Raw genomic sequence first — 26,909 nt, 5'->3', positions numbered from 1 at the left:
TGAAGTCTATGATAAGAGTATGAATTACAGTCACTCGTCCTTTCTGAGTATATCACATTAGTTCTATGTACATCGATCGTGTGATTAGATTTATAAAGACAAGAAACAAGAGTGCTTCTTCTTTCTAAATATACTGAAAGGGAAAAAAAACCACACCGAATATTTCTAATATAAACAGTAATGTGTTGACAGAAAATCACCGAAGTGCACCCAACAATACGGTCGCTTGCTTGTCCGGGGCGCTGTTTCCGGGTCTCGACTTCCAGGGTGTCTACAGAGTTTCAGTAAGTGACTGTCACACGGTCACACAGGAGTAGTATTTTTTTCTCCAAGACAGCGGCGAACCGGGTGAGTGGTTGTACGAACACAATTTTACCTGGGCATACAAACTTTAATATTTTACCATACAGACAATTTACATATACCTTGTAATTATTAAGGGCTTTCTACACGTTTCGCAAATTTCATTAAATGCCACTCTGGACAGCTAGGATACTGTTCTGACAGCCAGGGGAAAATCAGAATAAATCACAAAGTTCGGAAAGCTGCGTACAGTATTTTGCTTAGATTGTACTAATTTGAAGTTGCAGTTTATGTTTTATTCTGCGACATGTCTCCATGGCATAGTGTGCGCTGTAAACTCTGAGAATGTACGCACTGTGTTCCTTTTTGTATTGCTTCGGGCATCATGTTTTTATTAGGTTATCTTCACGAAGAGAGGAAATTGCTGAAAGAGACTGAGGTTTTCTTTAAACCCAGCGACAGCACCAGCAGTTTGGTCTAGAAGTTTCTTTATCCTTTTTAGGTTTCCCTGCCTATGTCTGTATGAGGCCCTCCAGCTGAACTTTGCAGTGCAGTTACATAATAACGAAGCGAGGAACCCTAGATATGCAAATGTTTCCTGCAGTGTTATCAGAAGAGGCAGAGTGTTCAGCATGTCCTGTGTAGCAATGTTCTGGATTCTGTTGCTGAACTGTAGAATGTGCATTTAGCATATTCATGAAAACTAGCCCCCCCCACACACACGCATGCATGTTCTTTTTGTGATAACAGGGTAAAATGATCTTACTTGTTTTAAAGTCTAAGATGTTTGAAAACAATAAAATATTTGCTCGGCTGGGCTTAAAATACAGTGTGCTTGTATGTGATAGGTCTATAGTTACATTTAACCAGGTTCCCTCACCTTAATGTACACCACCTAATAAGGGCACTATGGTCTGACGATTGGTTTTCCTTGCTAGACTATGAAGACTATGAATACTAAGCCTGTTATTTGTGAGAAGAAAAATGAAAAAGATGAAATCAATGAAACCACCAAAATAATCTTTGCTCTGTGAATTTTATTTATTTATTTATTTGGCCACAGGAACTCTTTAGGAACAAGCAGCATCTAGTTCATTAGTGTTAACTAGTGTTAAGAGATTAATTAGACACTTTTGGAGACTTGTACATGGACACATGATTGAACTGCAGACTGGATGTTAGATATGGATGCTCTTCACTCTCTATGACAGTCCTGACAGACTGAAGTGCTTGTAAGGTTCCCTAGCTGACCCATCATGCCTAATAAGCCTTCAGAAAAGGTAATATTCCCACAACACAGAGCTAGCAGAGAGGAATTCCAGAGAGGAATTGAAGTTAAATATTAGATCTTATAAACACTATGCAACTGTTTAAGTGTTTCTTGTGGCTTAGCTAATGACTGCAAACTATGCAATTATGAGTGCTATCAGGTACCCTTGAGCTAACACATTGACTTATGATAAATGTGTCTAGATAACTGGTTTGGTTTGGCTCATGTTGATGTAGGGTCAACATGATTTCATCGGTGTTGTGATTTATATATATAAGTGTTTTCTAATCTTTTTCTCATTCATTCCTATACGCAAATATATTATCTATTAGTTATCATTTGATATATTGTAGCAAATGCTGATGACATTGCTTGTCATATCAGGTACTATACTATTGGAACGGTACCAACTGTGAAAAGTAAGAAATAAAATGCAAACAAATTGACATTTTTAGTAAATTAAGCAGCTTTCACTATTAAATTGCACAGTTTCTCTATCAGTATATAGCACTTATCTTAACTTGTTCTGCAGTGAATCATTTCAGTTGATGATTGGAATTACTCATAACATTCACAGCAAATCTACATTGACATCTGTCATCACCTAGCCAGCCTGTGACATCTACCATAGAAAGGCCTTCTCAGACAGTGAGGTGTGATGTGTGAGATGTGTTGTTTCCTTATTTCTTTATTTCTATACCACTGTATGTCCTCACTGCAATCTTTGTCTTGTAGGTCAAATGGCGAAAGCATATGAGTTTAACTGGAAGAGACCAGTGCCTCCATGCATGCAAGAAGGGGAATATTTTGATAGATTTGATGAGGCAAGGAAATGATTTGCTTCCTCTCCTGTGTTTGATTGTGCTGGTCTGTTTGCTACTTTTTCATTTTAAATGTATATTTGTTTATTATGGTGTGTAGCAGGTCTTCTAAAACAATTTATCTACTCAGTCAAGAAAGGAATGCTTCAAAGTGTCATTTTGGCACTTTACATCTGCTTTTAACATAGAAAATGTTTTTTTTTAAACATGATTGTAGATTTTTTAACAGCTAGTAATTCTGCAGGTATAACTGGTATCTAATATTGTTAAGTCATTCAAATATTTAGAGTAGCAGTTTTGAGTTAGCAGTGCTTGTTTTGGATTGTTACACATTGAGTCCGAGATTCTATACATACTGCCTGGCTTATGCTGCCTTTGTTCCAAAGCAATCATTCCAAAGAATCTGCATCTTGAAAGTCATAATTTGCTGAGGACATCTGTGTTCTCAAATGCCCCTTGAGAATTCCTGGTCAGGCCATCGAAGTTTATCTTGGAACGGAATATTTTTGGAAGGCTGTATTCTCACGTACAATGTGTTAGTGACCAGACCCAAGTTTTCAAACCAAAGTATGGATTTCCCATGGGAGAGGGTGAGAGCACTTTGGGAGTTTTTTATGCGCTCATATGAAAAAGGCTATTTAGCCATATTTGTTTGCTTAGTGAATCTCCTCTGAATATCCATTGTGTTGCTTTTGTGCATTATGGAACTCTAAAAAAGATATTGACAAGGAGGCGGCATTTAATCAGTTGATGTTTACAATATTGCTGTGTTTTTGCTGTGTTTATTTTTTCCCAAGACATAACTGGCTAGTCTATGGAGCTCTGCTTATGATAAATAAAAAGCTGTTTGAAGTTTTTTCCTTCACACACAGAAATCAAAGGGGAACGTTCCCACAGTACCATTCTGAGTGTCATAAAATGCTGCTGGAAAAAGTGACTGCACACCACAGGAGCCAGTGCAGATCCTCGAATAGCAGCACTGGATTTAGTGCTGTTTCTGGCTATATTTAAATTGTGACTGCACACCACAGGAGCCAGTGCAGATCCTCGAATAGCAGCACTGGATTTAGTGCTGTTTCTGGCTATATTTAAATTAATTGTTTATCGAAATTCAGAGAAGAAGTGTATGTGTGTGTGTAGTAAAAATTGCAATGAAGTACATAAGGTTTCCAGAGAAACCTAACTGTTAGATAGAGGTCCTTCATCAGCTGCAAGCTGCACGTTTCAGACAGAGGTCCTTCATTAGCTGTGCAGCTGATGTCAACCTCTACCCAAACAATCCTGTTACTCTGAAAACCTTATCAACTTAATTGCAATTTTTAGTACTTGTACTTCTTTTACTGGTCTTTCACTACTACTAGTGCACTGTGGTTTCTACCTGGAACCTTCTATATATATATAAAGTCAGCACAGAGGGGATATATGGTGTGGTTTTTCCTTTTTAGGATCCATTTATCTTTGAGCCAAACTGCTTTTTGAGAGTGGATGCCTTTGGATTCTTCATCACATGGAAAAGTGAAGGAAAGGTATTATTTTTATTCAAGTGAGACTAATTCAATAACCCTATCAAAATCATAATAATTTCAGAGGATTACAGAGGAACCAAATGATTTAACTCCCTGCCTGTGTACATTGTAGGGGAGTAATGATTCAGTTTGTGTGCCTGAGGGATTTGTGACAGTCACTATGTCTGTGTTCTACTCTTTCACCCATAGGAGGGTCAGGTTCTGGAGTGTTCCTTGATCAACAGTATACGGTACTCAAATGTGCTCAAGGTAAATTTATTAACACACAAACTGGCTCTTTTGCTCGTAATGCACAGGAAAATATGACTTGGCATTCAAAGAGTGACTTGGCTCAAGGAGTAGAAATAAAGAGAAGGTCAAACTTTTTTAGATTAATGATAACTAATGATACAAGGTAGGGTATTTTGTCTGATTTGTGTGATTCCATTGTGGAAACCATTATTTTTTCATTGCAACCATGAACTAGCTTGCAGCATATGTAGCAGAATGTTGTCTGGGATGTTGTGTGCTTTGTATTTGGCTTCGTTTCACGTCCCTGTAGGACCCAAAGGTTCTTTCAGCGCTCGAGGCTACAGGGAATCGGGAGAGTGACCTGGAAGACAGGCTCATCTGCATATGCAGTGGCACAGACCTGGTCAACCTCAGCTTCATGTACATAGTGGCACAAAGTGCTGACATTGCAAAGGTAACTTGTGCTCTCTTGGAGAGGTACATGAAACAAAACCAAATTAATTTGGTCCCTCCTCCTTTACTCTCAAGAATATTTTTCAAAGAGGGAAATAAAAATATTGTCTCAAGTAAATTTAAAGAGCTCACACTCGTGCACTAGAAGAGGAATCTTTTATCTCTTGATTCTTGTGTAAATATAATTTCCTCTTAAAACAGTGATCAGATGGGAAATGGAAGAAATGTATTATTTATTACATATTAAACGAGTTCCTCAGTCCTTCGGCCCTTTCCCCATAGCGATTTCTCAGAGGTAATGGTAATGGAGGTAATAGGAGGTCTAAAATAAGACCTCCATGTAAACATGTCCTCTTTATATTTTTATTTGTGTGTTTATTGTATACTGTACATGTGACGTCACTTCAAAGGTATAAGAAGACTCGTTTAGACGTTTTCTTTTGGAAATGATATTTTTACCCATACCCATTTTTCCCACTCTGCCTGTTTGCAGCAATGGGCTGGCAGCTTACGGTCGTTGATTCACAATGCCCGGGCAAACAATGTATGCCCAAAGACCTGTCTAAGCAAGCAGTGAGTGCTACACTGCCAATAGTTAACATAATAATTAATAATTAAGTCACTGGTGCAACTTTGGGAAAAGTATTGTACAGTGCTCTCCAGAATTACTGACACCACTGAAAAAGACTGACAGAACATGCTATTAATATAATATAATAATAAGTTGTTGTTTATCAGGAAAAATTCTTCAAAGAAGAATTGCACCTCTAGATATTACTATAAACCAAATGTAATTGACATATATAACCATTCACCTGGTGAAAATGAATGGTAACAATGCTGTAGTGGGTAATAAAACTTTGCCCTGGGAATGTGCACCACACTCTAGCAATAAGAGTCCTTGGGCGAGACTCCTAACACTACATTCACCTATCTCTGTAACATCAGTGAAATTGTCGATTGAAATTGTCAATCTGGTAAGAGCATCTGAAAAATGCGTAAAGAGGAGCTTACTACGGTTAGAGGGCAGCTCCAGTACAACAAACTATTTGAAGATTTGCCAGAAGAAAAACTCTGCTGTCATCAAACCAAAAACGTTGGCACCTGAGTAGGTTAAACATCAATGGATGACCAACTGTATGATCAACACCAGAGATTTGGTTGGCAAAAAATCTATTTAAAAAGTTCCTCCTGTGAAGAATATGGTGGAGGAGCTGTTGTGGGGCTTTTTTCCTTTCCATATAAGGTGTATTAGCACTCATGCCATAACAGATTTAATCAAAGAAGAGGAAAAAAGCCACAGACTGCATAATGGTTTCAGATCTTCCAGTAGGACAGTGATTTAAAACATATCACCAAATAGTTCATCAACCAGAATCAAGCTTGTGCTCAAGTGTGCTATTTCCTAAAACCTGTGGGGTGAGTGGAAGATGAGAGTTCACAAACTGCAGTATTATTTTATTATAACCGAGGTATTATAATTTACCTCACTGTAATGCTAGAGTTATCTCATGTTATGAGATCAAGCCCATCAACCGCAAAGCCCTTGTGTCATGAATCTTTAGCTAGGAGTGTCAGTCGTGGAGGGCCTATATATTTTGTTTTCCCAATCTTGTACCAGTGGCTTTTTTGCCATGGACTAAGCACTACTTATGATTCTGCTAATTATTCTGAAGTGTGTTTATTAATGCAGATGCATGTTTTTATGCTGTTGACATTGCTGATATTTCTTCGTAGTTGGATGAGGCTGTCATTTCTGACCAACGTAAATGGAAAAATCCCAGTGAGAAGGTAGGCTCATCTACCTGATCAGAAAAAAACAAAGCAATTTATACTTGGAATGAATGAGTCGTAATGAGGTTATAGATACCTCTTAGTGCCCTGCCATTGAAGTAGTCATTCTGTTGATCACCTCATTGGGATTAGTCCAGTAATTGGTATTTTAAAGAGCATCTGAGCCATTTTAAATTTTAATAGAATTCTTTTAATCTCCTACAGCATTACAAGAACCTTTGCTTCGGGAAAAACTGAGAGGGTTATATTCCAAGTACTAAAAGACCTCGGTCTACCTAGTGGAAAGGTGATATATTCTAAGGCTGAAATACTGTTGAAGTTATGAGGATACACTAGTTGTTTTCTAATTGTGATATTTAAATGGCACTGAATTCTTCTGTTAGCAGATTATGTTTATGCCACCACACACACACACACACACACAAATGTAATAGATTCTCTTTAGGCTAAAAACATTTTAAATGTTTTATTTCCATTTACAGAATGATGAAATTGAGCAGGAGGTTTTCACCTTTGAGAAGTTTTACTCTCTCACTCAGAAGATTTGCCCCAGAGCTGACATCGAGGTGCTCTTCAAGAAACTGTGAGTAGTCTGGCCATAGAAATGTGAATAACTGTTGGCCTATGATTTAGTTTAAATAATGTAAAATAAATTAATTGAGGAAAGGGCTCATTGCAACTTTTTCATATTGTTCTATTGTGTAATGTATTGCATTTTCTTCCATCTGATATTTTGTTTCAGCTGTGGAGACAAAAATGATTATTTAAATATAGAACAGTTAATCAGCTTTTTGAATGAAGTAAGAGTTTTTCACTCACTACCTTACTGCTGTTCCAACTTGACTTCCTGTTTTCTCATGTTGCATAAGTTCTATACTTCACCCAGACTCCCTGCTTTTGAAAGCTCGTTTGAACATGTAGCTGAATGCAGCTGTGTCTGCACTCTCCTGCTTATTCTACTCACCTTTTCTCTCACTGTTTCTGCACCTACATGCACATATATGGAATACATATATGGAGCATATATATATATATAGCATACTTTTCAAGATAAGTGCATTTTTTTCAAGGGGATACCAGTGACTTTTGCATTTGAACACAAGCTCACATTTAGTGCTCACAGTTGTGGCCTGTCATTTAATATGATTTGTGGTAATGCTCTGTTAGAGTGGATCTCATGAATGTATTATGTAGTTTAATTTTAAAGTGGCATCAAGGTGTAAATTTAGAACCAGTGATTATAGCTTCCTACTATAGAAACTCTTATTCTGTTAAACTTCTGTTTCCACACAGAGCCAGCGGGACCCTCGTCTTAATGAGATACTTTTCCCATTTTATGACCCCAATCGAGCGACGCAAATCTTATATACCTATGAGACTGATGACAACCTTAAAAAGAAAGGTAACAGTCACCATAAATCACTGTAATGTAAGCACATGCATATCCAGTTTCAATATTATCACTGAGTCTTTATCACTGAGTTCCATCTAGTGGTGGAACAAAGTAAACCTTTGTCCAGTTCTCTGTTGGAAATGAGTGTGGGCTACATTAGCAGTGAATACATGGTAAACCACTGTTAAGACGATTTTTTTAGCAAATGCAAAGCAAGCATGCATCTTACTGCTGCTGTTTCTGTGACATGCCAGTAACTCCCTGGTTTGCAGGTCTGATGTCATGTGATGGGTTTTGTCGATACCTAATGTCTGATGAGAATGCTCCAGTGTTCCTAGACCGACTGGAACTCTACCAGGAGATGGACCAGCCCCTAGCCCATTACTTCATCAGCTCCTCCCACAACACATACCTAACAGGCAGACAGTTTGGAGGGAAGTCCTCTGTGGAGATGTATCGGCAGGTCCTTCTCTCTGGCTGCAGGTGTTGTGAACTGAACTATACAAAGCTTAAGTCCAAAGCTTAAGTCCTCCAGTCAGAAGTTGCTGTGTATTAAAACATACAGGAGTTGATTCTGCTTTTCATGTTGGACAAAAGTGAAGGGCAGTTTGGAACTGGAAAGCTGTTTGCAATGGTCCACAATCTGATGACTACAAATTAATTGATTATTTAACCTGATAAACCTTTGATTCATTGTCCATAAACATTTGTGTATGTCTGAACAGTCATTAAATTAATTAAACTAGTCAGCTTTTGGGAGAATGCACATGCATGCACTGATGCAGTGTGTCTCCATTTTGATTGCAGGTGTGTGGAGCTGGACTGCTGGGATGGAAAGGGAGAAGACCAAGAGCCCATTATAACTCATGGCAAAGCCATGTGCACAGATGTGCTTTTCAAGGTGAATAGCCATGTCAAATGCTTCAAGTACATCTTAATGTTATAGTATTCATTGAAGGTCATTACCATTTTTTCATCATTTAGCAAGATTCTATGTATCACTCAAGGCTTTACAACAAAGAAATATTAAATATGAAATCGTTTAAAGGATATAATTATTATTATTGGAACTATATTTTAAAGGTAAATTAAATACATTTATTTTTTGTAGGATGTCATTCAGGCCATCAAAGAAACTGCATTTGTGTCATCTGAATACCCTGTGATTCTGTCATTTGAGAACCACTGCTCGTACGTATGGTAGATAAAAAGAGTGGCTGGAAGTTATTATTATTAATGTGAAGATTTGCTGCTACAAAATCCAGCACTTCCTTTGCAGTTCACAGACTTCAAATAGTATAGGTACATGTTGTAGCATGCTGTTATTCAGACTTAGTATGCACTTTATACAAGCCCCTCTTTCATACCATAGATGCATTTTAAATTTAAATGACATTATGAAAAAATCATGAAGTCCTTTTAACACACATTGTCTTTAATTTTGTCATGTTTTGTAGGAGGCATCAACAGTATAAGCTGGCCAGATATTGTGAGGACATTTTTGGAGATATGCTTCTCAGACAGCCTTTAGAGGATTTCCCAGTATGTGCTTCTTGATGAGCTGTACTTCATTATGACTAATGATGTTCTTGCTGAAGATTTTTTTTCTTGCATCTTAGATGGATCCTGGTAAACCTTTGCCTTCACCAAATGACCTGAAAGGAAAAATTCTCATTAAGAACAGAAGATTAAAACCTGAGGCTGAGGAAAGTATGTTTTATTTTTATTTTTGAGATGAATATTAAAAAGAAGGCTCGAATAAAATACACACTAGTTAGTGTAAACTGCTCAAATAAAGTTCACATAATATATAGTAGCAGCAGCAGCTTTCAGCAGCACCTTTTATAGCCCGTGTTTTAACAAGAATATTTAGGGACATTTTGAGCATGGCTGCTGTTTGGTAGAGCAACTGGAGCACTTCAGGAAGCATATGGAAGCTGGAGAAGCAAGCATGTCCAACCACATGTCTGAAGATGAGAATGAAGAGGATCCGGGCTCCGGTAGGGCATTGCTCCCATTCTGCTTCCCTACAGCACACCATCCTATTATAAAGCAGATTTGCTCCTCCCTAGATGCTATAAGGCCTTTAGTTAAATGCAGTCATGTTCAGTTATGTCAAAGTTTGGACATTTGTTACTGATTTACGAACATCAACAATTGTACTGAAAAGAGATAATGAATAATGAGTAGGTAGTCATCAGGTGTCTTTTTTTTTGTCTTTCCATGCCTGTGTGTGTGTGTGTGTGTGTGTGTGTGTGTGTGTGTGTGTGTGTGTGTGTGTGTGTGTGTGTGTGTGTGTGTGTGTGTGTGTGTGTGTGTGTAGCAGAGCTGGTGGATGAGGCTCATCCTGAGTGGATATGTGGCAGCCTTGTCACTGGCCAGACAAATAGCTGTGAAGAAAATGTGCTTGGAGCCAGAAAGGTTGTTCCATGTGTTTGTTTATACATTTAGATTTTCATCATTTTGTTGTTGATTATTATTATTTTTTGCTATATACATTGCTTGATAATGTGCTGAGGAATAGATTGGTAATTACAGCAGTAATCTTCTATATCTGTAACGTTGCAGGTTTTATGCATTATGCGGAGATGAGTAGCATGAAACACCAACATACGTTTATTAAACACTCAGACACGCACACTAACAGAGTCAAAAACCGACAACACAAATGCGTAAACGACAGACCTTTATACATATGATAAAAACACAATAAGGAGCAAGTGTGAGACACAAGGAGGGCGTGGCCACATTGACGAACACATACAAGAAGACGTTTTTTTTGGGGGGGGGGGGTACCGTGAAAATATATGCCTTAAAAAATTGTACTTTGTACATTGTTTGTACATAATAATTGGTTATTTTGTCAAAATGGAAAAAAGGTGCCTTTTAGGTTTTCTTTTCTTTTCATTTAAGTTTCAGAAAATTGTTTGATGATTGGAGGATTGAGACTGCCCTCCTTTGTTTCCTGCCCTCCTAAGTTCAGTCATCTTACTAGCAACTTAATTTATTCCATTTACTGCGTGATCTGAGTATATAAAGTCTATTCTCTTGTGCAGGCTGATGAGACAAGCATGGCTGACGAGCAGACCTTGATTCAGTCTTACACATACGTTGCAGCCACCACTAATATTCACCCCTACCTGTCCAATATTGTTAACTATGCTCAGGCTGTGAAATTCCTGGGTTTTGAGGAGGCTGAAGGCAAGTTGTCTTATATTGCATACTGCATGGATTAGACAGTTGCCTTTTATTAGGTGATGACTGTGTGTACATTTTATGTGAACGCATGAGTGATGCCTGTGTATTCTGTTACCTGACTTTTGCAGAAAAGAACATCCACCACAACATGTCTTCCTTTAATGAGTCTGTAGGCTTGGGATACCTAAGGACCAATGCTATTGAATTTGTCAAGTATCCTTTTTGCTGTGTATAAGAGCAGGAATAGTAAAAGGGTTTAGGGTTTATAAAACATCTGATGCTGCTACATCAGAATCGCGAAGAGCAATTTGATTTAAATCTTTAGGCAAATATTTAATCAAAAGGAGTTGTGTAAACTTTGGTGACTATTCACTTAAAATGTATTTCAGAACTCTTTTGTTTGTTTAGCAAAACTGAGAGGAAGAACATTTTATGCCCAGTTTCTCAAAAAAACAAAAAAAAACAAAACCTGACCCCCATGAACATCCAGCTTAAGCAGAATTTATTTTCATAATTCTTGTTTTAGCCATGCTTTTGTGAGATTCATTTTCCTTGTGACTGCCCAAGCCTGCATGCTTCCATATTAGTATTCTTATTCTTTTGCCAAGTGTTTTCCCAGACCATATTTCCTATTTCTGTCTACACAGGTAGACAGAATTTATTTTGGAATTCCTAGTTCATCTTCTCAGCACTACCCAGCAGGATTCCTATTCTTCTTCCATCGCTCTGGCACATGGCAGCAGCCAGCCTCAAAAGCCTATTGGCTAGCAAACTGTTAACAGGCCTTACTAGTCTATGTCCTCCATTAGATTCCTTACTCTTACAGTCAGGTGTATAGGTCCCCAACCACTTAAGTTGCCTTATACCATTTTTGATGGGCAAGCTGCTGTTGATTTCTAAAGTATTTATAGCTGCCAGTTCAAATGACCTTGATAATACAGGTACTGCTCTACTCACTACCTTGTCTCAGTAGATCAGTGTTAAAGTTCTAGTTTCACCTGACATTCCACAATGTTAGCCAATACTATACATGTCCACAAAGTGTCATAACATGCAAGACAGGCCATAAATGAACAAAATTGTCTTTTCGAATGGCGCTTATAATATGTTCCATTCAAATAGTCACACTTTGCGTGAGGCTTGTGGGACATGTCTTGATCTATACTATATTAAAATAGCCCTTATATGCACTGTGCTTGACTCTTTCTGGCCGTCAGGTTTCAAGGCAAGGTTGAATTCCCCAGAGCTGCATTGGGCATTGACAACTGCAGTGCCCCATGTGATAAGTAACCTGTCACTGTGCCCAAGCCGACACAGCCTCTGAGGCTGACTGGCATTGGGGACTGGCTGCTGGTTTGATTCACTAGGCTAGCTTCAGGCCATTCTTTGTCAAAACAGTACCTCTCAGACTGGACTGTGGAAATGATTTCACTGGCACGCAGCTTGGCGGCTCCTTTACGGGCTTTGTCTGCAGTCTATATAGGGATTTTTTTAAGGAAACCACTGTGCTGCACAATCATTTGCTGACTGGTGAGGTTATGCACTATGGATGTTACCATGTCATCTCCATCACATAGCATGAAATAAAACCTCCAAGGAGACAAAATAGGAAGTAGTTCTAAGTCTTGGGTAATTTTTTTGTCTTCTTGTAGGTTTTATTCCAAGTTCTGCTGTCCAGTATGTGTACTAACTGTGTACTAAATTGAGATGTTCTGAAGTCTACTGCCCATCCTACAGCTCAGAATAGTTGTGAATGAGTGACTCACTAACAGTGGATAGTTTTGTATCACACTTTAGTTCCCTACACCAACAAGAGAATTTAGCTCACCTGAGCTGATCTGTGCTTCTGCAAAGAATTGCAAATTCTAAACAGTTGTCACAAATAATTACCAGTGAATTATTTATTGATATTTATCACAGATGGTAGAACACAGCTTTTTGGCTGTTGCACACTTATCTATTTCTAACCATCTGCCTAACTCTTTACAAATGTGACATGTGACTAGGATTAGATAATAATATTATCACAGAGAGAAAATTCTCACTGAGAAGAAATTGTTATAAATGAGACAATATCAAACTGTTAGTTGCCTTCATGTATGAGACTTTTAAAGATTTATAAAGGAATGATTCTTTTTATGGAATAGAAAAAGTTTTTAGATAAATATTGTGTATTTTCAGAAACATGTAAGAAAAATATTTTTAAAAAGATGGAACAAGTATAACAAAAGTCAAACGTTTCTCTCTAGACTCATCCAAACGTTTGAATTAAGGGTGAACTTGTGACCTGCAAAACAACAGCATCTGTTAAATACACCCAGTAGGATAAACCCATTTTTATGGGCTATAAATAATCCACAGCTTCCTACTAAATCTCACTAACCCTCTACGCTTTTCCCTTGAATGAGATGCACAGCTACAACAAGCGGCAGATGAGTCGAATCTACCCAAAAGGAGGCCGAGTGGACTCCAGTAATTATATGCCTCAGATCTTCTGGAACGCTGGCTGCCAGATGGTAGCTCTGAACTTCCAGACTGCAGGTAGTGCCAGCAGCACCACTGCCGCTACACCACTACTGCTGCAACAACCCTCTGTATTCACATATAGGCTCAGACACCCAGAGACTCACAATGCTCTTCACAACATGCTGGAATCAGACCACATCGCCATCTTTGACTACAGTCCAGATGTTGAACACTGTTGTGTTTGTTTGGAGTCAGCAGCAAGGGATAACAGTTTCATTTCACTTGTAAAAGTTCTTTCTGAATGATTGTTAGGAAAAGTCTGCTCATTTGGTTCAGTCAAATTGCAGTGTCACTGAAATATTGTAATTACTATTTGGTTCTAATCTGTGATACTTGAGAGTTCTGTTTCCTTGAAAAATTCAGCACTGCTGCTTAAGTACACCAGAGCACCTCACTGCAGCTCAGTGGCCCACTGGGTGTTTGAGGAGGAATATTTTTGAATATTGAATGCAAACGCTCACTCTAAAAATCCTTTGTGTTATTCCAAGCCATCTGGAGCAGCCGCATTTCAAGGCTTATTCTGATATCCTCTGCATGCCTGAGTCCCATATGAATATGTGCTGAGCAATCAGGGCTTGGTTTGTCCTCTTCTGAGAGCTAATATTCCAGATGCTGTTTGTGAGTAATAATAGGTCCTAAGTTTAGGAAAATTATCAGACACTTCATAAAGTCTGGATAAAACCAGAAACTGAACTGAAAATGATTCTGTGCTGAGGTCACTATATAAAGAGGTCAATTAGTTCTCCCATCTTTATATTCAGACTGATAATGGAATTCACTCTAATACTGTTACCTGATGTTTATTTTTTCAGATTTGGCAATGCAGCTAAATCAAGGAAAGTTTGAGTACAATGGATCATGTGGGTAGGTAAACAAAACTTAAAAACCAAAGATTTAAAAAGACCCACAAACCATACACTATATTGCATCTGGATGAAGTTATTTGGTTTTATTTGGTTTTAGCTACTCACATTCTGCTCTCTCTGAGTACTGAGTACTTACATACATATCTAACTGATGAAAAGCTTTACTTCTTCACTATAGGATATAACATTAAATAAACCCTTCACACATAACCACTGTAAAGCAGACATTATAAAAGAATAAATATTGGTTGGTAAATCTTAGTAGGTAATGTGCATTAGCTTAATAAAGTTAATTAGATGAGGGAATAAATTTCAGCTAAACCCTGCAACAGATAAAATGTTCTTGCTCCCCTGTGACAGAAATTCTTAAGTACTGAGCTTGAAAAATGAGCAAAGAATATGTACATTGTTCTTGACATTTAATGTATCTAATGCAGGATAATGTGCACAGTAGATGCACCCCTTATAAGAGCATAATCTATAGAACTATGCTAGCTGACAGTCTTAATTACTTTCATCAAATGACAATGTGTGATGCACACTGTGAAATGAGTCACAATGGTGTGAAACCTCTAAACATATTAATCACCACATTCATCAAAGACTCCCTTAGTGTTGCATTCAGAAGCGTAAATTGAGTATGGTAAGGGGAGCTTAATTAAATGGGTCATTGCTTTAAGGTGACTGGAGGTAATGGCAGTAATGATGAACGGCTCAGTTGTACTTTGAAGCAAATAAGCCAATGTGTCTTTGATAGCTCATGTATTTTTGCCCTCGCAGCTACTTGCTGAAACCAGACTTCATGCGTCGCCCAGACCGCATGTTTGATCCCTTCTCAGAGACTCCTGTGGATGGAGTAATAGCAGCCACCTGCAGCGTCCAGGTGAGACCCCTCTCGACAGTTGTGATTGTTAACCCTTCACCTTAACCAACTCTGCTTATTCACGAACGGATTAAGTAGGACCTGTTCTTTTGAAAAACATGGGTTGTAGCTTGGGGAGATGCTGCTGTCTGAGGGAACTTGGGGTTAAGTGCGTAACTAATGAGCATGATGGCAGAGATCAGAGGAAGAGCATGCAAGTGCCTGCAATCCTCTGCTTCTGCATCAGAATCTTACATTGCCCCACCTCCAATTCAAACAAGCAAGTTTTTAGTTTCTGATCTGAATCTTTTGTACAACCTTTACCAAATGCCTGGAAATCAGTTTTTCTCACGTTTTCTATATTCAAGGTTATATCAGGCCAGTTTTTGTCTGACAAGAAGATTGGCACATACGTGGAGGTGGATATGTATGGGCTGCCCACAGATACTATTCGCAAAGAGTTTCGCACCAGGATGGTTATGAACAATGGACTAAACCCTGTATACAATGAGGAGCCCTTTGTGTTTAGAAAGGTACACTTACAATCTGCTGTTCCAGTGCTAGATAACACCGCATATTTACTCTGCACGCTTTATTAGCTACCTCTGGTTGTGATAGTCCCAGTGCTGTCTCTGCATTTCAGATCAGCTTTGTGATGTCATTAATCATATCTACATAATGCTTCCAGACTAAAAGAAGATAAGCACCTCTCTGTGTACTACCATGGCTCTCTGCTTCGACTCATGTTTTTGCTTCACTACACTGTGTATTTCTGCTTATCACAGAAATCCCTTATGTGCACACACACAAAGACATTCACACTAGTCGAATAATACACTTTCTGTCAAAGGTAATCCTACCGGACCTTGCAGTGCTCAGAATAGCGGTGTATGATGACAACAATAAGCTGATTGGCCAGAGGATTCTTCCCCTGGATGGCCTGCAGACTGGCTACAGACACATTTCCCTACGGAATGAGGGGAACAAGCCTCTCTCTTTGCCCACAGTCTTCTGCAACATTGTCCTTAAAACATACGTCCCTGATGGATTTGGAGGTCAGAGCAATTTAACACTGCAGCCATTAAAACCTCTAAGATGTATATACATCCAAGACAACTTCCTATAATGGAATTTTTTGACTAATTTTGAGTTATATCATCCCAAACACTATCAAATTAGTGTCTGCAGTGGATTTTGAAGTGCGTGTTCACTTTGACACACATATTTTTTAGCTATTGTAGATGCACTGTCTGATCCCAAAAAGTATTTATCCATCTCTGAGAAGAGGACAGACCAAATGAGAGCCATGGGCATTGAGACGGTGAGCATTTCCATCACTACAGCATCAGCTTTCATACATTTATCAATAAGACTGTTAACCTAAACCTTTGTCTCACATTGAGATATTGACTCTGTGTTATTCACATATTGGACATTATTTTTTACATTTAGAAAAGAAAAATATGAATTATTACAATGGTGTAACAGGAAAGTAGGTGATACCCAGGCGTTTGTAGTATATTTTCTGTTTTTATATATCCATTTTTGGAAAATAGAAGCTGATAAAATAAACATATGACTTCCAGTAAAGTAACATAATTAGTAAGAGCTTTTTTCAAGAGTAGAAATCTCTACTGCTGTGTGATTTTGCCTAATAAAGCATAATAAGCACAATAAAGTTGACACTACATATAGTGCTGTCCACAAGGAATTTGTGAGTGATTTTGGCTCACTGTTTTAAAATGAAACAATATCTAGGAGATTTAAGTGCTGAATGTTAGCTTTAATTTGATGATATTTGCATCTTTATTGTAATAATCAAGTGGAAATCATAGCATGTGTTTTAAACATAGTCTGCATTTCAGGGGACCATACACAGTTGGACAGTTGGCTACTTTTTCTTTGCCACGAGTCGAATCTGTCACGCTGCATCATTAGTTTATGTAACATGTACAGAGGTACCTACAGAGGTCATATGCTCCATAAAGGATGCTGCTTCACATTGCAGCAGGACAAAACTGCCAAAGCAAGTTAGGTGGGATTTGGGTTTTTTGGGGGGTTTTTTTTATGCTGCTGTTGCTCGAAGTACACTGTCTCTGCCTGGCCGAGTCAGTCCACTGAGCATGCATTTCACTCACTGAAGAAAAGACGGAAATCATACCTGTCAGCTGCAGACCTCATTTAATCATTGACTGCAATGAATCTGCAAACAAGAACTAAGCTTTCTGATTTTATTTAAGATTATGGTTATTCATGCAGTTCCATATAGGCCCTTGAAACAGGTGGAGCATGAATAAAAGAGCTGCAATTCTGGTATGGTTTACCCAGTGCTTTAAAGTGGCTTACAGTCTGCACTGTGTATTCAAAATTTAAAATTAGTTGGTGACAAATTCCCAGACATTCCATAAAATCTCTCCTATAAGCATTACCTATCTTGAGGAGTATCCCTTCTGCTATCTGTGCAGTGGGAAATAGCTGATGTGCCGAATGACAGCTTGAAGAGCAGTAAAAAAGGGAAAGCAATCCAGGTGAAAGCTGCGTCACCTCAAACAGGTTCATTGAGGCCTGGACATAAACCCAGCACTGGCTCCAAACAGGGTACTCACTTATCCACATGTTTACACAATCAGAATTGCATCCGCAGTCTCATTAGGCATGGTTTGCAGAACAAGTCTCTTTCCATAATTCACTTTGTCATATTTGTTTCTTTGCATCATGCACTTGTTTTATTGTTTGTTTCTTTTGTTAACATTTAAGATAAACGTTTCTTTTTAATTTCCTGGCAATTTAGATATCATCATCTTTATGCCTCAGGTTACTACTGATGACCTGAAACAAATGAAGGTATAAAGATTTTACAAATCTATCAGAGGAACAAAATAGGTCATAGAGGAAAGAAATAATCACTTCTTATATATTAATTAATTTATATCCCTTGTATTGTATTTCATTGTTTTCTTTGTTTCAATTATATTCCAGGCATATATAAAACTGGCCAAAAAGCAGCTGAATGAAGTCAATGCACTGAAGAAAAAGCAGGAAAAGGTGACTGAATACCCTGATCTTCTCACATCTGCTGATTGATTTTGGGCCCTGTATGCCTGCCTGTCTAATTTAGTGAAATATGTTGCATGGGCCTGGAGGGCAATAGCACCTAGATCTCAGATGCAATGATGATGATGATGATGATGATGAAGATTATGGTGCTTTGTATTGCAGACACACACTGCATTGCAGAGGTTCCATTGTAGTCAAATTAACAAGATTGTTGCACAACACAAAAAAGAAAAATGGGCTCTAGAAAAGCAACTAGAAAAAAACTGCAGGAAAGTCAGGTATAACAGACCCAGTGTCTGTGAGTCATGGTAAAGTTAAATAATAATATCATCATTTAAACATACTCCTACCATAAAATATTAAAGTACTAATAAACATAATAATAACAAATCAATAAAATGTATTTTTCATTGTGTTTTGAGTGTGTGAAACTGGCTGAGATTTTTTAAATTTTATATGTGACCCCAGTGAAAGTGACTGCTGTGAAATGAGGAGAGAAACTGCAATGAAGATCAAGACTTTAACTACAGAACACAAATCAAAGGTGGTGAATCCTCTCCAACACACACACACACCCACGCACCCCTCCCATGCCCCCCCTAAAGGAAGCTTACTTCTCACCATGCCTGTTTTGCTTGGGGATGTTTACTCTCATCCTCTTTTCCTGTGACTGTGGCAGGTGAAGGAGGTGGCGGCGGCCCAGGCCCGTGAGAGGGTGGTGATGATGGAGGTGCATGGTGGTGAGTTGCTGGCTCTCCGAGCTCAGCACATGCTGCAGCAGGGCGAGTGCCTCCGTAAGCTCATGCTGAAGACCCAGGAGGAACAGACGCAACAACTCATGCAGCTCCATGAGCGGTAAGTACTGCACATGTCGAAGAATTAAGTGTCAGTGAGATTAGGATCAGTCTGTGTGGTCCTTCCCCCTGGAATAGTGATGCTCAGAAATGCCTTTTCTACTGTAACCTTATTGCTAACATTTCAAGAGGTTTTGCTTCACTGTAAACACTTCAGTATGTACTGCTGTTTTGTTTTCTCTGTTTTTCCCTATTCTGGTAAAATCCACATTCTCATGTGGTTGAAAGAATTACGTGCATTATCAAAGTTTATCATGTAAGCCGAATATCAGCATTGACAGGAATACTGAGCTTTTTGAAGTCATTTTAGAGGCTGTACAGAAACATTGCAGAACTGAGCACACCTCTCATAAAGGATGTAGCTGTGTGTTACTTCATTTATGCACAAACTCACCAATGGCCTCATGCCTCCCTACTGAGCTAGATAATAGCCCCAAGTCAGCCTTCCTCTGTAGGATTCTGCATAGCCCAGCCTGGCTGATCCTGTTTAGACCAAAGCAAGCTTATTTTCTGTAGGTCACTGGTCTCAGGTTTTTTTCTGCTATTCCTTCAGAGTTATATATTTATAATATTGAAATACATAATTCAGCAGTGAAATTTGTTATCCTAATGTATCATATTTGTCATCTTAAGTGGTCTGTTAAATATTATATAAGCAGATTTTTATTCTTTGTACACCATTCCCCTGCCCCATTTTAGAATATCATATGCATTATCGAACAGGGGATAAACCTTAGCTATGAATTCAGCAAGGATTTTTGGGATTGGATTGTTGGTCCTAAAACAAACGTATTGTTTTTCTTTTCAGACATCATTGCTCATCTAATAAATGGTCCCATTTGGTTGTTTGTGTTTTCATGTAGACAGTGTAAGGAGATGCGAGCCAACCAGGCAAAGTCCTCAATGGAATACAGCAAAGTCATCAGTCAAGACAAAAGCATCAGGAATAAAGCCGAGAGAGAACGGTAGTGGGCCTCTTACTGAAAAAAGTTCCAGAAAGCCTTACACTAGACCATGGCTCTGTGGTAAACCCATCACTTATCCTGGCTGAAAGTACATTATAGCAGAAGATTCAGACACCATAAAGGCTTAGCCTTTATGTATTATGTACTGATATAGAATAATATGTTGTTAGATAGTGTCCAGTGAGACTCTGTTAGTGAAGATGCTAGCTGGTAGCTGGCATCATTCTGTTGGTGATGATGATAGATGGTATCCAGCATGATTGTGTAGCTTCTGTTTGGTTTTGTGTGTCTACGTGCACCACAGGAGAGTTCGAGAACTGAACAGCAACAACACAAGAAAATTTCTCATCGAAAGGAAAAAGGTATACATTTTAATCCTATTAAAGAAATGCACAGGTCTGTTTCTTGCTTTGTGTCAAATAAGACTTATAACATCAATTGACAGCTTGCCATGAACCAGTCCAGGGAGATTGAACAACTCCAGACAGCCCAGCGTGAGCAATTGGAGAAGCTGGATAAATATATTATGGAGGTAGAATGCTTATGTTCCTCTGAGGCAGAATTACTACTCTCAAATAATAGCATTATTAACCACCCAGTCTGTTGTTTAAAAATCTCTTTTCTTTTATGATTTTTTCTCTGTAGCTGTTGAAATCTCAGCATTCTGATCCTCAGTTTCAAGGTAGGGCTTTGCATTCACAAATCAATTTTACAATACCTCTGCTTGCTTATTATTCTTTTATTTCTCTCTATAAAAGTGCCATGGATTGCGGCTATGAGCTGTTGTTCGTCCCTTGTACTCCCTCAGACTGCTAAAGCAGTCAAGCTGAGACGAGGAAGAAAACCGTTCTCCGAGGGGTGCTCTGGTTATTGAACCTGTCAGAAAACATGGAGCCATCTCCTGCTGTTGGTGTATATGTATTCTGCGTGCAATAAAAAAAGTTCATTATGAATGAAGAATTATGCTCTTTTAGAGGGTACACAGGTCTATGCATCACACATCTTAAATGCAGTGCTTGTGAAAAAGTTCTGCTAAAGCTGTTGAAATGAGTTTATGAACTCTGCATCTTTTAATACTTTATATTTTGAAAGAAAGCCATTTTGGGTTGACTTAATATGGCATATATTCTGTTCTTCTGCCAACTATTGTAATGAATTCAATTGCCAGAGTAGCATATGACAGTAAACCTATGGAGGATTCCATGTTAACTGTCATTGACACTGGGGGCCACTTAGCTTCTGATCCCAGTCCTTGGATGATTTTCATACTGACCCCTGAAACCTCTGGACAAGTCTAGCACTTTGTTCTTTGTGCTTTATAGATGGAAGAGATACAGTACAGGCAAGAATGTGCAGGGAAGAAGAAGGACCGATCACAGCAGTGTCATAAACTCCCTTACCAGAGGGACAACAGCTTCGTGAGAAAACACACCATGCTACAGAGATGTTTCAGAAACTCATTTCTGCATCCATCTTTAATATACATAAACACATTCATTTTTTGATATTTTTGAGCTTTTTAAAATTTTGTCATAACTGTAATAAAATGTAGTTTTATTATATGTATAAATGCTTGACATTGTGAAAACACACACACACACACACACACACACACACACACACACACACACACGTGTTGTCATATTCAGGCACCCTCAGGGCAGACTTTTATGATGGAGAAGGGGTAGCTGTGAAACATTTACACAAATATATGATTGTAATTTATTACATACTTTAAATGCATTCAATAGTTGAGAAATATAAACTATTATTAACAAAATATTTAATAAAATATACTCTTGCTTTCAGGACAGAAATGTGCTCAGCTGTCAGCTAGGGCAAACTGCAGCAATCTACAACTTTGAACTGTATGTGACTTATATTATCCTAAGTAGATTCTCAGCATGTATTGTCAGTTACATATGTATTAAACTAAAAAGCATCTAGATTATATGTTTTTAATCTTCATCTAAAACATGTACTGCCATTTTCTTTGTTCTCTTGAAACTATTTTTGAGCCTGTTGGACTACCTCCATTTTCCTATCTTGTTTCTGGTTGATTTCCATTGTTATACTTGACATTGTGAATGTCTCATCATTTAAACACAATGATTCAGTGTGCGCCTTCTGAAAATAAATGTTTCAAAATGTGTGAAAGGAGGGGGCCACAATGGAGAATATGAATATTTATGAGAGCATTTGTGGCCTTTCAGAACCCTAGAGAAATTGTGTTCAGGAATACCAAGAGGTTTGCAAAAACTTTTATTTTACACCTTTGAGGGAATTTTAGCAGTACAATGACAAACTACTTGTGCATTATGAAGGCCTTTATTTGAAGATTGAGGTCATTTTAAAGAAGTTATTTTCTCACAAACAAATCATATCACTGCCCAGCGACAGATACTGAAGTGTAGCATTTTTCATCAGGTGTCTTCCATCTCTCTCCCTCACTCTCTTTTTCTATTTCTCTCTCTTTTCACTCTTTCTTTCTCTCTCTCTATGTCTGTATCTGTGTCTGACTGTCTGGCACATATCAGATTCTGCTGTGTTTGATTCAGCAGTGGAATTCCATGTAATTGATCTGTACCTCATTGCTAAGTTCACATCATCTGGAACCTTTATCATTTTTATATCTGCTTATTGCTCGCTTATTATCTTCATAAGTACCAGGCCCTTTATAGCTATACAATTTTCCTGCTTGGGAACTGACGTTGCATTGCACTATTTTAATGCACACTTCAGAAAGATCCACAATTCAAAACATGAGGCTTATAAGAAATGAATACACTGAATAGCAAATTTTACCTTCAACTTCAGGATGAACAGACACTTTGATGAAACAATTAGAATAGGTTAAATTGTTTGGAAGTGTTGACTTTTTTGTTATTGCGTAAATGAAAAGCAGATAAATAATTGTCATTTTACTAATGCAGGTTTAAAAAAAAATAGGAAGCTGTTGTTCTTAGCCCTGAAACGAAATAATATTTCTACGTGTCATTACTATTGATCAATAATTTTCCTTAGCTACCAAACTTTAAACCTTAACTCACTCATTAAAAATTAAAAGGTGAAAGCATTAAAATGTGAAATGTGAATTCCTTTCTTCCATTTTAAGCTGACAATGCAATGTTTATCTAATCAGTCTTCAGTTCACAAGCCTGTTGCTTCATTCAAATCATCTGATTTCCTGGAATTTCATCATCCCTGTTGTTTTGAATGTCTGCTTGTTCTGTTCCTCATGGCTACTTTTAATGCATGGCCATCCTAACAATCATATTAATAGTAATTAGAAGGGAAATTGGTTAAAAAGATTTATGGGCCCAGGAGTGAAGCAGGGGAATGGATCCATTTCTCATCATTATGTTTTAACATATATGCAGTGTGTCCTTGGTGTTCTGTCAGGACTATAAAATTGCTGCTTCCAGTCCTGAGTTTAGACTCAATAATTACTGACCAATTTATAATCTTCTTTTTACTGCTCAGTTACTGGTAAAAGTTGTTGTGTCTCCATTACGGTCTCATTTAACATAAAATAATCTGAACAGTTCCAGTCTTGTTTCTGTTCATGCCACAGCACAGAGATAGCCCTCCTTATCATTGTAGACAACATTCTATTTGATTCAGATTCTGAAGCAATTAGTGTTCATCTTCTCCTAAATCTTAGCTCTGCTTTTGATACAGTTTTTCATGACATACGTATTGCCTGTCTCTCTGCTAAAGGCAGTTCTGGTATTGCTCATTACTGGTTTAATTCCTATCTCACTGAAATACAGCAGTTTATCACTACTAAACAATAACAATCCCCCACTGCTAATTTTTACTCATGGTGTTCCTCAGGGTTCTGTTCTTAGTCCTCTCCTCTTAATATTTTACATGCTGCCTCTTGGGTTTATATTGTTATGCTGTATATAATACACAGATTTATATAAATTTCAGACCATCTACTCCATTGCCTCCAACCTCTCTAATGGCATGTATCTGTGATATTAAGAGTTGGATTATCTCAAATGCTCTCATGCTTATCACTGACAAGACTGATGTTCTAATAATTACCCATAAAGCTCTTGTTAGCATCTACTCTGATATAATCTTTGACATTGATTGATTACAGGTAAACCCTCACAAACGGTTTATAATCTCGGAGTCACTTGTGATTCCTTTCATTTGAAAGCTATATTAGCTCATTTAATAAGATTGCTTTTTACCACCACCATTTCTAGACTCTACCCCATGCTCAGTAGCAATTATACTGAAATTCTGGATAATGCCTTTATCTGCTCCCATGTAAATTATTGTAATGCCCTTTTTTCCTGATCTCCCAGTTTAGATCCTTACTAATTTACTGTATGTTCAAAATTCAGCGGCTGGAGTATTTACTCACACTAAAATCTTGCCAGCAATGTCTTGCCATGTGCATCTACTTACAGTGCTGGTTTAGATTGTTTTGTCAGTGGTAGAGCTTTCAGGATAATAAATCCCAAACTCTGGAACTCGATGCCTCAAAATGTCAATGATTTTACCTCTATTTCTGTTTTTAAAACTCAAACTTTTAAAAATCTATTTATTTTCTCAGTGCTTTTTATTCCTTTCAATTTAATCCAAATTATATTTCTCTATGGCCCTACGTTGTTTTTGATTTGTTGACTCTTATTTGTGGTTTTTATGGATTATATAAAGTGACATTGCGTGTAAGAAAGGGACTATATTAATAAAAAATTATCATTATTCTGTATGTCTTCTATGACACATAAACAAACAAAGGCAGCTGTATTCTTCTCTAAGCACACTTAGCTCAGTGGCAGAATACTGCATATTGATACTCTGTTGACAGTGGTGAAGTTTAGAATTTTTAATCATTTTCCAGTTATTTATATTAGTTAACTCATTTTGACTCATCATGCATCTCCTTTCATTGTTTATCAACAAAGCTGATTAACCTTTTACCTAGACTGATGTCCTTCTACTGAGGACAAAGCCAATATTACAAATTAGTCTGTTGGTACAATGTGTATGAATAAGAATAAAGGTGAGGTAGTTTTTCATTTCCATTAGATGGAAGGCTATTTGCTAATCTGTATACAAAGATGCATGCATAGAAGGTCCATGCCCAAAGTAAATTCCAGTAGTTACTGATTTGTCATGACTATAACAATATCTTAATGGAAAAGTACAAGGCCTTGAGAACATTGTTGCAAAAATGCTTGTAAAGAGACTGAATAAATCTTTGTCATATATTGTGTTAAATCCCACTTCCCCACTGTAAAAGCCTGGTTCCTCCCGGTTTCTGTAACCTGTAGCACTATTTCCAAGTTGACTAATGTTATTTGAGCCCTTGTTTATTTAGTCATTTTAATTTTTGATTTTCTACAACCTTTATATTAAAATGATATTAAAATGCTTAATATGCTTTATTTGTATTTACCTTAATTCATGTCGACATTTAAAAATAAAACTCCCAATAATGCTTTATATTAATGTTTTTATTTTGTAAAATGCAGAAGAACAGTATATAGATATGTATGGTTTTTCATTGCAAGGGCTCATATGATTAAGGCACATGCCAGGCATAAGCCTGACCCCATATAGCTACTCTTTTCCAGCTATACAAGGTTTCTGCATGTGTCCTTTGAACATCTTATTCCACCCTTTCTAAGGAAAAGAGACTTTGAATATACATGTGCTTTACAAGATATCTGTAATAGCAGCCTAAATACAGCCTGCTATTTGTTGTGTATAATTCTGTGTTGACTGGACTTTTAGGATTTAAAGTCTTAGAATTTTGTTTCTTGCCATTGCTGTTTCTTTATATTTAGCAGTAAGGTTATAGGAGCATGTACAGCTACAGTGTACAACTACTGAATGGCCAGCCCTCTAAATGCTTGCTGACTCTTGCAGAGATTGAAAGTTTTCTCCCTGGAATGTAAGCAGTCACATTTTAGTCCATCAGTCCCTCTTTGTTATGGATTATGAATTGTGTCATGCTTGCCAAGTCTCCCATAGTAATCATGGATTTGTAGTGAGTTTCACACAGGTGCAGAGCATTTGTGTTGATGTGCCATGTCTTGGTCTCATATGTGGCCCAGACAGTGTGTACCTCCCTCCTGGGTTATGTTTTATGCTGATCCCCAGCCCTAGATCCTACTGTAATACTGTAATGTACTTTTTAAAACAGAGACCAATGACTTTCTCTTGTGCTTGATTTGGATCTGCATCCTAAAGCTGATTTGTTGAAAGTGATCATGTTGAAACCTCAACTCCCAAATGGAACTCACTCCAAAATTCTTACTGTTTTGTCCAGTGGTGTTCATTGCTCATCTATAAAGTACCTCCCTTTGACCGTTTCATCTGTAGGTCAATTAAGGGTTACTGATTGAAGCTAAAATCTTGTAGACTGTTAGCCAAAAAATTTTTGCAGACCCATCAAAACCCTGCCTCCATTCTCAAGAACTTCCTCTATCAAACTAACATTCAACAGTACTCACGAAGACCATTAAAGCCTTACCCAGCAAACCACCACTAAAAAATAACTCAGAAATACTTAAAGGGTCACAACACAAGAGTCACAAATGAATGAGCACCCTATACTAAAAAAAAAAAACCCAGTCTAATATAGGCTAAACATCAAACAGCCCCATGCTCATAAACCTCCAGCTTACCCACGATCTATTTATACAGCTAAGCTCTCAAAATCAGTTCACAGCTGGAAACACTTTTACTTTTGAAGCTTTTTTTTTTCTCAGGCCAGATCAGCATTTGATTATAAACTCTACATCTTGGTTATTTACTTTTA

At 37.8% G+C, this 26,909-nt stretch overlaps 1 protein-coding gene across 13 annotated transcripts; it reads left to right on the top strand.

Annotated features, from left to right (window-relative positions):
• The first annotated feature begins 243 nt into the window (after positions 1-243).
• On the top strand, positions 244-26,392 carry plcb4a (phospholipase C, beta 4a). Of its 13 annotated transcripts, XM_081721093.1 has the most exons (38): positions 306-348; positions 2,151-2,226; positions 2,309-2,397; positions 3,840-3,920; positions 4,110-4,169; positions 4,462-4,605; positions 5,098-5,177; positions 6,342-6,395; positions 6,603-6,684; positions 6,881-6,981; positions 7,141-7,198; positions 7,692-7,800; positions 8,046-8,274; positions 8,599-8,692; positions 8,903-8,982; positions 9,249-9,333; positions 9,411-9,501; positions 9,696-9,791; positions 10,115-10,212; positions 10,848-10,992; positions 11,118-11,202; positions 13,406-13,530; positions 14,328-14,379; positions 15,162-15,264; positions 15,612-15,776; positions 16,094-16,298; positions 16,476-16,564; positions 17,709-17,841; positions 18,035-18,087; positions 18,223-18,288; positions 18,463-18,608; positions 18,769-18,844; positions 18,980-19,155; positions 20,018-20,119; positions 20,424-20,481; positions 20,565-20,651; positions 20,765-20,801; positions 21,442-26,387. In XM_081721093.1, exons 3-38 carry the CDS (start codon positions 2,314-2,316, stop codon positions 21,507-21,509), a joined length of 3,597 nt encoding a protein of 1,198 aa, XP_081577219.1. In that variant the 5' UTR covers positions 306-348; positions 2,151-2,226; positions 2,309-2,313; the 3' UTR covers positions 21,510-26,387. The 13 variants fall into 13 exon arrangements, 10 of the variants coding, with proteins under 10 accessions (XP_081577224.1, XP_081577226.1, XP_081577221.1 ...); XM_081721098.1 differs by lacking the exon at positions 2,151-2,226 and having other exon boundaries at positions 246-348; positions 20,928-26,392; XM_081721095.1 differs by lacking the exon at positions 2,151-2,226 and having other exon boundaries at positions 247-348; positions 10,118-10,212; positions 21,442-26,388.
• The last annotated feature ends 517 nt before the right edge of the window (positions 26,393-26,909 follow it).

The sequence above is a fragment of the Electrophorus electricus genome, chromosome 10 (assembly GCF_041902795.1).
Source record: "Electrophorus electricus isolate QZ-2024a chromosome 10, ASM4190279v1, whole genome shotgun sequence".
Taxonomy (NCBI): domain Eukaryota; kingdom Metazoa; phylum Chordata; class Actinopteri; order Gymnotiformes; family Gymnotidae; genus Electrophorus; species Electrophorus electricus.
The sequence above is the reverse complement of the archived record's forward strand: the minus strand, read 5'-3'. Positions and strand labels throughout refer to the sequence as shown.

What these genes read in the sequence shown, in the direction of transcription:
- plcb4a (XM_081721091.1), top strand. Translation starts at nt 2,314, where the DNA reads ATGGCGAAAGCATATGAGTTTAACTGGAAGAGACCAGTGCCTCCATGC. An exon ending in GGTACTCAAATGTGCTCAAG is followed by an intron (nt 4,170 to 4,461) that starts GTAAATTTATTA and finishes ACGTCCCTGTAG; the next exon opens with GACCCAAAGGTTCTTTCAGC. An exon ending in TCATTTGAGAACCACTGCTC is followed by an intron (nt 8,983 to 9,248) that starts GTACGTATGGTA and finishes CATGTTTTGTAG; the next exon opens with GAGGCATCAACAGTATAAGC.